This window comes from Peromyscus leucopus, chromosome 19 (assembly GCF_004664715.2).
Source record: "Peromyscus leucopus breed LL Stock chromosome 19, UCI_PerLeu_2.1, whole genome shotgun sequence".
NCBI classification, from domain to species: Eukaryota; Metazoa; Chordata; class Mammalia; order Rodentia; family Cricetidae; genus Peromyscus; species Peromyscus leucopus.
In genome coordinates this window covers 64,574,112-64,586,600 of record NC_051079.1, presented here as the reverse complement: position 1 = coordinate 64,586,600, position 12,489 = coordinate 64,574,112, and the positions used below count along the sequence as shown (strand labels likewise).

Sequence of the window (12,489 nt, the reverse complement as noted above, 5' to 3'; positions counted from 1 at the left end):
CCTGCGGTATTCCTTATTTGTGAACTGAGGTCTTCATTTTGAAGAAAAGTCTTTTCTTAGTCTCTGTTCTTAATTTCTTTCTTGTAACACATTCTAATGCCTGTCAGATACCATCAGTATCCCCCCCCCTCCCTCCCTCCCTTTCTTCCAAGACAAGGTCTCATTGTGTGGTGCTGGCTGGCCTGGAACTTGCTCTGTAGACCAGGCTGTCCTTGAACTCACAGAGACCCACCTGCCTCTGCCTCCTGAGGGTTGGGGTCAAAGTGCTACACTAGCCCACCCAGCAGTCTGCTCTCCTAACAGCTGAACGCCTCCTGTAACTCCGTTCTCCCACTTCTGCCCCAGGGGAAGGAGACCCCAGAACCATTTGTCCCCATCCTCTCTTTTCAGTCGTCTTGCCCCAGCTGACCGCCATGACCACTGCCTGCCACCCTCCTTACCGTCCCCAAGCTCTTAGCTCCTGTTTTCCCAGAGAATATAGGAAAGCGTCCATTCTCTTGCCCTGGCTACTCAGGGCTTCTGGATCCCAGTTAGTGTGTTAGCTGACTGACTTTTCAGCCCTGCCTCACATTTCACTCCCCTGGTGCCTGGAAGGCTGCAGTCTCTGCGAGTATCCTGAAGGATGAGTGTGTGTGTGTGTGTGTGTGTGTGTGTGTGTATGTGTGCAATCTTTGGCCTTGTCTTGAATTTGCTGCTCAGTTCGCTGAGCATCCAGCCATCTACTCTGCATCTTCCACTGTTAGACCTTCTCACCTGCGTTCTCCCACTGGCTGGTCCCGTGGGCTTGTGATTCTCGGCTCTCTCCCTTTAGTGGGGAAAGGAGACCAGCTAGCACATGGGTTTACTCCGGAGTGTCTACAGTTATTTGTTCTGCGTGAGTGTATGTCACATGTGTAAGGATGCCACCCACAGAGGCCAGAGGAGTGTGTCAGCTCCCCTGGGTCACCCATAGCCAGAGTCACAGGCAGTTGTGAGCTGCCCAACATGAGTGCTGTGTACCACACTAGGGTCCTCTAAAAGAGTGCAAGTGCTCTAACCACTGAACCATCTCTCCAGCCCCCTCTTTATTAAATTTATTTGACAGTTCCACACATGTGTATAATGCATTCTGGTTACTCTCATCGCCTACCCTCTCTTTCCTCCCTCCTATTCCCATCACCTCTCCCTTTCCCTTGATAATTTTTTTGTTTTGTTTTGTTTTTGTTTTATTACTCATTGAGTTTAACCAAGGCACGACCATGGGTATGGAACTATCCATTGGAACTGGTGGGCTCATCTGTGGGCATACAACTGAATATAGTGACTCCCCCCAGCATCCATCAATAAACAATAGTTACCCAGGGAAGGGTAGAGACCCGTAAGCCCCTCCCCAAACCGTGACTGATTGATAGGCCCAATCTTCCCCTCCTCGCCCCTCCCAAGACAGGGTTTCTCTGTGTAACAGAGCCCTGGCTATCCTGGAACTCACTCTGTAAACGAGGCTGGCCTCAAATTCACACAGATCCACCTGCCTCTGCCGCCGGAGTGCTGGGATTAAAGGTGTGCGCCACCACTGCCCTGCCCGGCAATAGGCCCAGTCTTGTGCAGCTCAGCTCAGGTAACCGCAGCTGCTGTGAGTTCGTGATTGCAGTACTATGACATGCTTAGCAGAGAGTGCTTTGCAGCCCATCTCCCTGTCATCCAGCTCTTATATTTTTTTCTGTCCCCTCTTCTGAGATGTCCCCTGAACTATAGAGGGGCCTAGAGTTAATTTTTAGTAGGTTTAATTGTTGGGAAGATGGCTCAGTTGGCTTGCCTTACAAATATGAGGACCTGAGTTTGATCCCCAACATTCACGTAAAAATGCCGGGTCTAGTGGTGCATGTTTAAAACCCCAGTGTTGGGGAAGTAGCAGAGAACAGGAGGAAACCCTGACTCACTGGCCAGGCAGGCTAGCCTAATTGGTGAGCTCCAGGCCAGTGAGATCCTGTCTCGAAGGAGGTGGATGGTGTTTCTGAGGGTGACACTGAGGTAGTTCTCTGGTCTCTAGAACATATGTGCACATGCACACATAAGCATTTAAAAAAGATTATACACACATCTTATATAGTATGAGGAGCTGACTTCTTAGTAGTTGGAGTAAATAAAATTTGACTTAATCCAACATGTGGGGTATTTTATTGTTATTCATTGTAAATCAGAGTTCACAACTCCAATGCCAGTGGTACCAAGGAAGTTGATACCACATGAGTAAAGTGTGCTAGGTATTGTAGGAGGCAGGGGCAGGGAGGGAGGTGAACTGGTGAGGGCCAGAGACTCTCTGAAGGACACAGCAGTGACTAACCCAGGTCAACATGGAAATTTAGGCCTAACATTGCCAGATGTAATCTGCATAGAAACAGCAGCGAGAGACTTGCATCGGAACATCGTTCTCAGAATGCTGGCAGCTGGGGTTGGTCACCCCTTGCTCCTGTACCACTGGCATCCTTTGGATACCCAGCTGGTGGACCACACTTAGCTCCAGTAACCCAGCCTCACTGTCAATGGTTGTCTTCCTCACCATTGCCCGCAATGTATTGGTAACTGTGTGTTGGATTCCCTTTGCCCTCCTCAGACCTAAGCTCCACGGTCTGAGGTCCTTTTCCCACTGATTTAATGAAATGTTCTTTAAAACAGTGTAGGCCCCAGAAGTTATGAAAACTGTTCCCAAGCACTCAGTCTTTGCACTCCATATATGAAGTCTACCATTGTTTTGAATTTGTCGAAGTCCTTTGTATTGTTTTTTTTTTGTTGTTGTTTTGTTTTGTTTTATGCCTCAGCGCCCTGACTAGAAGATACTCATCTTAGTAAGCACTTAATAAATACAAATTTCTCAGGCACATCAGTCATGGAAACAGTTCCAATGTGTATGACATGGAAGCAGACTCTTGCAGATACTCAAAGCTGTGAGTGATCTATGCAGTTCATAAGGCTTTTGACCTCATGTCTCACTGCTGCCTCTTAAAGATAGAAATGTGCTTCTAGCTAGTAGGTCTTGATGGCTGGTCTCATAAAATGCCAGCAGAACCCCCATGAATTTATGTGGAAAAACGTCTTTGTGATTTATAACAAATAAACACGATAATGTAAACATGGCTCCACACAAATGGCTGAAATATGAAAAAGGGATTCATTCTGCCACTCAGGGAGAAGAGTTTTGGTCAAATAGATTAATGCAGTTTTAAAAATTTTTTATTGCAGGCGCCTAAGGTCTTTAATTTCATGTTACTGGAACCACTGATCCAAAGCTAACTGAACATAATAAATACAGGGTGTTTCCACCTTCCCCGCCCCACGGGATCCTGGGGTTTTAAAGTGTGGGATTAAGGGTGAGATGATAGTGCTATCATTCCACGGCAGCATCTGACATCACACCTGGAGACATCTGTGCAGCCGTTACAGTGGGGTGGTCCCTTTCTATGTGGAGCCACCACAGTGAGGTGGTCTCTGTTCTGTGCCTTGTCATTATGATAGGCTCTGATACATGGTGTGGCAGGCAGGCAGAACTACATCCAACCTGCAGTTGTGTTATGGGCCACTGGATGGGCTCATATTCCACCAGTGTGTTCCGTGCTCATGAGACCCATCATTTCCCATCATGCCCTATCGTCAGCCCCTTTCTACTCTCATAGGATCATTTAGTCCATTTTCTGGCCTATAACATAATTGTGAGACCAATATGGATCCAGTCTTTCATATCAATACAACATAACCCTTTAATTATGAGATGGCCTGGGTGATGGCTAGTGCTGTCCCAATAGAACCTAGAATCACTCTGGGCTGCTGATGGGGGATTATCTTAATTTTGTTGAGATGGTAAGAACTATGTGCTCTGGGGTGGCACCATTTCCTGGTTGAGATCCTGAGCTATATAAAATAGAGAAAGGTCCCTGAGCAGAATGGTACATTCTTCTGAGTGGGGCTCTACTATGGACAGCTGCTTCAAGCTCCTGCTGCCTAGAATTCCTTACCATGAAGGACTTGTACTGTGAACTGTAAGCTAAAACTTCCCTTCCTCCAGTTCCTTTTCACAGGCATTTTGTCACAGCAACAAGAAAGACTAAGCTAGCTTATGGAGGATACCTCTTAGACATCTGAGTTACATTTCCTGCAGGAGGCCAAGATGCCTAACAGGCTGAGGCGCTTTCTGGAGTGTTTCTATTGGGGAAATTTATAAAGGCCACTCCACGTAGTTAAAAGGAAGATTTATTTAGTGGATGACTTACAAATGAAGGAATAGATAGGTTGCGGGGGTCTGGGGAAGGTGTATCGCAATCCAGCGGTGTTCTCTGGAGCTCTGCACAGTCAATCTCCACCGTCCAGGGTCCAGGCGCAGAGAGCGCGCCCAGAGAGAGCGCTCGCCCATCCAGCTCCCGGGTTTCCGGCACCTCCCCTCGCCCCGCCTCGTAGGCGTGACAGTTGCCAGAGTCTCAATGGGGGTTGGAACTTCCAGATCCAAGCTGGAATGGCTACCCACTACATGTTTCTAGCAAGTATAAGATAAGCTTCTGCACTATCCTCCTGGACCTCCAGACAGGCCAGTTAACAAGCCCTAATGTGTGTTAAATGTGTGACAGAAACACCCTGAACTAAGATTCCCATGGTTCTCAGGGACCCTGGAGCAAGCTGCTTCTCCAGGCTGGATGCCTGGCTGAGGTCTCTCCCATCCTGTGACCCCCAAGGCACCTGATCCACCATGAGCTGCCTCTGCTCTCGCTCTGTCCTGTCTCCAGGGCATCAGGCCCACTGTTTGCTTCCCTCCATCCACAACAGCCAAAGAGCATCACATCCCTGTGATATTTAGTTCACCCCACTGGTTCAGTTGCCTGTGTGGCAGCAGACATAAGAAGAATGACTCAGTCTTGGCCAGGGAAGGGATGTGGGACCACTTGAGGGAACTGGGCAGGAAGCCGTGACACCTCACTCCATCTTGCAAGTGGGGGATTCACCAGAGAGGACACGGAGTCCCACCTTCCTAGTGATCTTCAGTATTGTCTCTTAGGGTCTCAACTAGAAAGCCCCTTGGGGTAAAAGCCTTTTCTTCTACACTTAATATTTCCCACAATAACCGGGTCCAGCACAGCAGTTAGTGCACAGCAGCTATGGAATATAATAATTCCCCAGCAAGGAACAATTGCCCTTGGCACCCGAATCACAGACCACAGATGGATGTGGCCCCTTCCCCAGGCACCAGGGCAGTGCTGCTTTCAAGGCTGAGCTTTCCTCCACACGCCGCTCTTCCCGAGGTCTATGCAGCACAGCATTTGACCCTTAAGATCAATCTCATCAAGACAGCCCTCTTCAGTTTGTCTAGGCCAAGTACTTACTATGGGTTCCCACGTTTGATGCTCACAGCAATGCTGTGTGGTGAGGGTCGAGGTGACTTACTCTTGCTCGCCAGGCACCAGAAGCTGTACCCTCAGCCACTCCGCACTTCTTTCTGACTGGGCATGGTGATCATCTGCACTTGACAGCGTGTAAGTAGTAGGTTGGGGCATTTGCAAAACCAAGAAAGAAGCACTTACTAAAGTATATTTATTTAGCTTTGTTCCCTTCCATCCAAGACAGAGTTGATCTCTAAACAAGCATCAATGTTGAAGCTCATTAACATTAGTGTGTGCCTCAATAAGGTGAGCACGGCAATGATACACAATTACATTCTAATAATTCAATGCCCAAGAGCCCTGTAAAACAATTGCCATGGCCTCGGATTAGCACAGCATGCAAATGCACCAGGAAAATCATTACCTACTTAGTCTCCTTCATTTGGGTGGGTTTAACACGAGAAGAATAATCCAGGCGCCGAGACGAGATCTCATTTTACAACTGTAGTAAGAAGTACATAAAAGTTTGAATCTGTCCCAATAGTTCCTAAAAGATTTCTCCCACAGTGCCCGAGGCAAAAATAATGAAATCTTGCAAATGTACAGTTAATAGGTCCCCAGTGGACACTAACTTCAAAAATGCACGGTCTATAAGACATTAAAGGCTTGATTTCAGTTTCTGCACTGTTCCTGTTAATAACAATGTCTAATTAAAACATCTGTAAAATACTGATAGTTTTAATTTTACATAAAATTTCCAAAACAACTGTTACACAGGATAATAGGTATCTGCAATGAATAGGTTATTAATGGAAATATTATTTTAAATTAAATTCGGGTTCTAAATTTAAATTAGTCATCTCTGGCTAATGAAGAGAAAAAGAAGTCATCTGTGCTGGGAGTGCAGTGGAAGATTTGGCTTTCCACATCTGTTAAAGCAGCGTCACTGGATCTCAGCAGAAGGACCTGCCACGCTGCTTCTGCCTTGCACTCGGCCTGGCTCTTCTGCTGGGTTTCACAGTGAACTCTGCATCTCCATGACAGCCTAATGCACCGTCCGTGCATCCCTGTATGATTCAGCTGTACTCACAGACAATCCCCTCTCATTTCCAGCAAAGAGAAGTGAGAACTACTGCTTCTCTACTCCCCAAGGAGCTTCTCTTCCCAGCCCAGTGAACCTGATGAATATTTTAACAGGAATGGCACAAAATCTCGGCTCTCCCTTTCTTCAGGTCTCATCTTCTTTTACAAAACAAAAGAGATTAGCAAGGCTTAGGGCTGGCTGCAATTCAATACCCCTCTTTCTAATTAATGTGCAATGAAAGAAGGTTCAACAGGATCATCACTGGATGGCGCTGTCTACTGAGGCCACTGGGTTAGAAAGGGATCCATCCAGTCTAGACAATGGACACTGTGGATCAAGCAGCCTCTCGTCACATGTGGGTTCACAGGAGATGCTGCAGAATGTGGTCCACAGCGTGAGGGAAGCTCTCGCAAGTTAAGTAGGGAGGTGGATTAATTTTGTCTTCATCTGCAGCTCGGTATTTCCCTGAAACGAAGGCAAAGCCAGTGAACAAGAGCTACAGCCAGAACACCAAGTTCAACACACCCAGGAGCACCCCGCAATCACCAGAGAATCAACGGCTCTATCTCCCCCAAAAGCACCTTTCCTTGAGGCTTTAGGACATAAGGGGACAATTCAGAGAACCGTCACATTCATCAAATCCCAAGCCCTCTGATCTTTTACAATGGATAGTTCTAGGTATGGGGTCACCTCACAGGTAAGGCTTCCTTCAAATCACAGAATCATGTTCTCCCCAGCCTTTGTCCTAAAGATGGGCTGGTGATCTAACACATCAATGCTTTTTAAAGCAGGAGACTAGCCATACTCCAGGTGCCAAGTGCAGGCCTGCTGCCTAACTGTGACCCTGGAATTCATGGGCCTGGCACACCAGTCAGTCCAAAGGGGAACCAGTCCATGCAGGGGGCGTCAGGGAGGTTTTCCATAAGTAAAGGAGGCCCCAAGGTCCCCTTCCCTGCCCTCCCCTTCCCTCCTAGCATCCAGTTGTTTCTGATTTGTGGCTACCCACTTGTTTAATGACTCACAGCTGTGGAGACTGTAAGTTTCCTGGGAGCAGGGATTATGTCTGCTCTGCTCCCTGAAGGATTCCTAGCCCCTAACATCATGATGGCCACAGGGTAAGCATTCTCTAAACATGCCTTTAAAAAATGGACAGGAGAGAAGAGAGGTGGGGAGGGAGGAGGAGAAAAAAGGCAGCTTGGCTGGCTCCACCCTCCAAGAGGGAGGCGGCACTGGCCTGTGGCCTGCATGACTGCGGTGCATTTCACTTTCTTTCACTGTCTTCTTTTCTATGACCTCTATTTACCCTTCAGTTGTATCAGGGTTTCTCCGCCTGAATTTAGCTTCCCTCACAAAACAGACTTCTTCTTTCAGAAGATGGTTCTTGTTCTGTCCTACAGGAGTTCTTCTAGTGAAGGAATCAGCATCAGAGGTCTAAAGGTGATGAACGCGTGCTTCACTGGTCCTCACACCCTCAAGGCACTAGTCCACACGGCAGACCACTGCTGCGCGCAAACTTGCCGGCAGAGTTCCTACCTGGCATGTCAGTGCCCGACTACTGCTGTGCCACCCACTTTCTAGAACCAGTGCTCTAAGGGACAAGTTGGTGTCCAAGCCATGGCATTCTGGAATGCTCCTGCTAGGCTCAAATGACACAGTGGCTTAGGTGTGGGTCTAGTTGTTGCCCACGTCATGGTGTCTGGCACAAAGCAGGTGCTCAGTAATGTTGGCTGAATTAACGAGACAGTGTGACATCTGCCCACTTCCCAGCAGCAGCAGTGCCTTCCGGGGTCAATAAAGAACGAGGAGAGGGAAAGTAAAGAAGCCATGCTGACTGACGCTCTTCGATAAAGAGTCCTCTCACTGTCCTCTCCATCAGTATTTCACATGCTGAACAGAAAGAAGTCTTTTTTTTTATCAACAGCTGAGCATACAAAACTAACCACTGACCATATGCTACCACTAAGAGGCAAAACTGCTCAAGACAGTCCACGAAAAGTGCTTCTTACTGAACATGAATTCAGGTGTTCAGAGTAATCTTAAATCCCGGGACAGCTAGTGCTTGTCCACTAAACTGTTCTCGCGGTTCAGAAGGATGGGCTTCCTCTTAGTTTCCCCAAGATCAACAGTACAAACGGCCTGTTCTCTTGAGGGCCATAGTTGCTTTACTGACTGCATGTTTCAGATGCTGGCTGCTTTAGGACTGATCTGATGCAGCTGAGAAGGCTGCTGACCATGACAGCTGGACACAAAGAAAGCAGAGTAGGCGAGCTCAGCCAGGGCAGATGGCCATTCACAGTACTGCACCGATCCAGTTTTGGTGGCTGCTATAAATCCTTAGTTGTATGAGCTAAAAGGGGGAAACATTCGTGGACATTCAAAAGCCAAAAGGAAAATAGTTATCCTTGGGTTCCCTCAAAGGTAGGAGAGTGAGAACGGAACACGGGGAGGGTGGATGGGGCTGTTTTTCTTGACTTCTCCTCTGCTTCCTTGTTGCTTACATCACAGGGCTGTAATGCTCCTGGGTAGGAGATGATGGAGAAATCTGAAGAGATGCTGTGGTCATTCTGAAGTGATGGCGTTTACCGTTTGCAAGGCTCCAAACAGCCCCCAAATGAGCTCGAGCATTTTCACACTGCACACAGCGACTGTTGGCGGCTCTATTTTACTGAACATAACTTCACTGACCCTCACATGCTCAAGGCATCTACACTTTGGTTTTGTTGCTAAACTCAAAGCAGCTCTTAAGAGATCACCCTTTTGTGGTCACGGTCCTGGAATAACTCTTCTGTGACTTCATGTTTTCATGCTTGCTTGATCCAGCCAGGCAGTCAGCACAGAGCTGAGGCCAGGACACAGGGCAATCAGCCACTGTCCAAAGACTGGATTAGCAGAGCCTGCCACAGGAGGCATTTCCTTCTCCTAAACTTGAGAGACTGTGGGAAGGGAACTAATTTTAGTGGAAATAGTTTGCAAACTCTTGTTTTTCTATGGTGCTAAAGTTCAAACCCAGGGCCTTGGGCAATCAAGCATCCTACCACAGAACTGTATTCCCAGGCCCCTAAACTTTTGATCACCAAAACAGAACAAGTTAAGAGACAAGAAAAATGTTTTCTGCATTTCTTTTAAAAAGTGCACAATGAACAGACAGGATAAAAGCATCTAGCATCTGGAGATCAGCTTCCTCATTGTCCAGCCACACAATACAGGAGTTATTTCAGAGCCCCGGGACGCAGGCCTCCTGCTTACTCTGACGTGAGTCACGTGTCTAGGAAATCCTACAACTGTGTGGATCTCCAGCCTGCCCTGCCTTTGCGCAGCACCGCTTCCCCGCTGCCTTTTCCCTGGAATCCTAAACTCGGCTCCTTTTAGTTACGGCAGAAAGAGAACCGAAGTGCCGAAGAGCTCTGCCCCCCTGCCCAGGCTCTTCTTGCAACTGTGACTTCTACTATCCCGGTTCCTGGGAGACAGGGCTTCCTGACTGGCCTGGAACTGGCTACATAGGCCAGACTGGCCCCAGACTCACTGTAATCCTCCACTCTCAGCCTCCCAGTGCTGGGGTAAAGGTGTGCCACCAGGCCCCGCTCCATCCTCCTCTTTGAAAAGGCGGAGGTAGGAGATACATACCAGTTTTGACCAAGATGCCCAGCATGCCAGTGTTCTGAGCCCCACCGACATCATCCCTGCAGTCCTGGAAAACATAAAGACATTCAGTCCAGGGTCTTCACTCAGCTCGCCAACCAACTCCAGCAATGACTGATGGGCTGCACTGGCCACCTCAAATTCCCCGAGTCTTGGTTAGGGTTTCCATTGCTGTGAAGAGCCACCATGACCATGGCAACTCTTATAAAGGAAAACGTTTGACTGGGGCTGGCTTACAGTTCAGAGGTTTAGTCCATTATCTTCACAGTGGCGTGCAGGCAGATACAGTACTGGAGGAGGAGCTGAGAGTTCTACATCTTGATCTGCAGGCAGCAGAAGCAACTGTCCCACTGGGCGTGGCTTGAGCACAGGAGACCTCAAAGCCCGCCTCCACAGTGACACACTTCCTCCAACAAGGCCACACCTCCTAACAGTGCCACTCACTACGGCCAAGCATTCAAACAAATGAGTCTATGGGGGCCGTATCTATTCAAACCACCCCTGCTTTTCTTTCTTAAAATGCAAGAAAAGAACATGTGTATAAAGGGTTAAGGAACTCTGTGTAAACACTCTTGGGAAAGAAGCCATGGTGACACTTTCACCACCAGGGACTAAGAAACTAGGAGGAAGTCCAGCCACAGAGGTCTCCATCCAGCTGTGCTCCGTAGGAGACCCACCTCTCTAGGTTTCAGTTTCCTGATGTGGAAAACAAGGGTTAGGCCAGACAATCTTAGTGGCTGCTTCCAGCCTGGCATGCTGTCATTTACAGCTACAACAAACCATTCATACCAACTTACCGTACACAGCACACATAGCAAATTATATCTTTCAATTTGTGAGGCCAAAAGCAAGGTGCACATCACCACAGCTTCTACTCATTCCCGGCTCCGCCCCACTACTCAAAGAGCTAGAGTGGTCAGTATTCCTCGCTAATAGATATGTTGATTCGGTAATTCCATAAGTATATGCCAAAAGACAACGACGGTAGAATTCTTCTGGTATAGGTTGTTTTCTGCATAAGCTACATTTAAAAAGATTGAGATCTGTATTGGAGTTTTCTTTAGCAGGACACATAAAGAATTTAGCTGACCGGAGTATAAGTGGCTTTTCATATATACATTCAGTCGCTATGGAGACATGTTAGACACAACATCTCTATTTCTACAGGAATACCACTGAATATCTACAGGAAAGCTGCTCCAGGAAGCAGGGATTTGAAGCTGTATCTCCTCGCATGGCAGACAACTCAGGACATCCCTTGGGCTCCTCTACTTACATCTCCTATCATGACGGCCTCCTCTGGTGCACAGCCAGTGCCCCTCAGGGCCTCTAGGAAGAATGTCTTCTCCGGTTTCCCCACTACTATGGCTGTCGTGTCTGTGGCATACTCTAAGGCTGTCACGAACGGTCCTGGTCCCAGGGCTAAGCCATCTTTCCTCTTGAAATACCTGGCCTTGTGGACAGCTATCAGAGGGGCTCCATCCAGAAGCAACCTAGAGATGAGGAAATGGAGACAGGCTCAAAGCAAGTCTTTCTTGGGTGGGAAAAATGTCAGACTTACAAAGTGGTTTTATTCACAGTCACAGAAACAAATAGTTTCATATTAACTTTTAATGACTCGCTGTCTTCTAATGAATTCACAAAGAACTGCTGGGAATTGCACACAGATACACTAAAGAAAGGTGATAGATTATTAAATTTGGGATTGCTTCAACCTTTTACCTTTAGTGATTTTACACACTTTACCCAAATCACCAGGGAAGGAGAATTAAGAGAACTAAAGCTAAATAAGGCACTGGAGGGAAGAAGCTTAACTTAATGAGACGAGTTGTTCCCTCCCTAATGGGAAGCAGGAGGCTCCAGAGCCTCTGAAGCCACCACAGGGTTGTTGCTGCCGTGATGGAGGGGCGCACGTACCAAGTACTTGCAATTTTGTCTCCTCTACTTCAGAACGTAAGTTTCTTTTTCCTCTGGAAGTTTAACAGAGAACGTTCTGGTTTCCTCACACAGCCTTCCAACTGCCCTCAACACTGCAATCAGGCTGTCACCCCAAAGCTCACTACCAAGGTTTGAAGGACGGCCTACCACCAAGTCTACCACAGGACGAACCATACTCCTTGACTGGACGAAAGGTGCCAAGACTCCCAGCAGTGTGAGAAACAAACTCTACATGTAACTAGGGAGCTAGTGACTGGGGCAAAGACCCTGCAACCTCCACAACTTAATGCCTATCCCTCAAACTGCCACCTGTCCCTACAACAGCTTTAGTTACACAGGAGGCAGTCACGTTTGGATTACTGTCTAACGGGATGTGAGACATGATATTATTACTTAATCTGATTTAACCATGAAATAAATGACCTCACTAGCTTAATTTACTTTAAGTCATCTACTTAGTTAAAATATTTAGTATGTCCATGGAGG

At 47.5% G+C, this 12,489-nt stretch overlaps 1 protein-coding gene across 2 annotated transcripts in view; it reads right to left on the bottom strand.

Moving 5' to 3' along the window:
* Positions 1-5,536: 5,536 nt before the first annotated feature.
* Hdhd2 (haloacid dehalogenase like hydrolase domain containing 2) overlaps positions 5,537-12,489 on the bottom strand; it is a 29,626-nt gene continuing 22,673 nt past the window's right edge. For both annotated transcript variants that reach the window (XM_028871958.2, XM_037197208.1), the window contains exons 5-7: positions 11,342-11,558; positions 10,051-10,114; positions 5,537-6,891 (exon numbers count right to left, since the gene is read on the bottom strand). In XM_028871958.2, the coding sequence (XP_028727791.1) occupies positions 6,788-6,891; positions 10,051-10,114; positions 11,342-11,558 (385 nt within the window). In that variant the 3' untranslated portion in view covers positions 5,537-6,787. The remainder of the gene's footprint in view (positions 6,892-10,050; positions 10,115-11,341; positions 11,559-12,489) is intronic.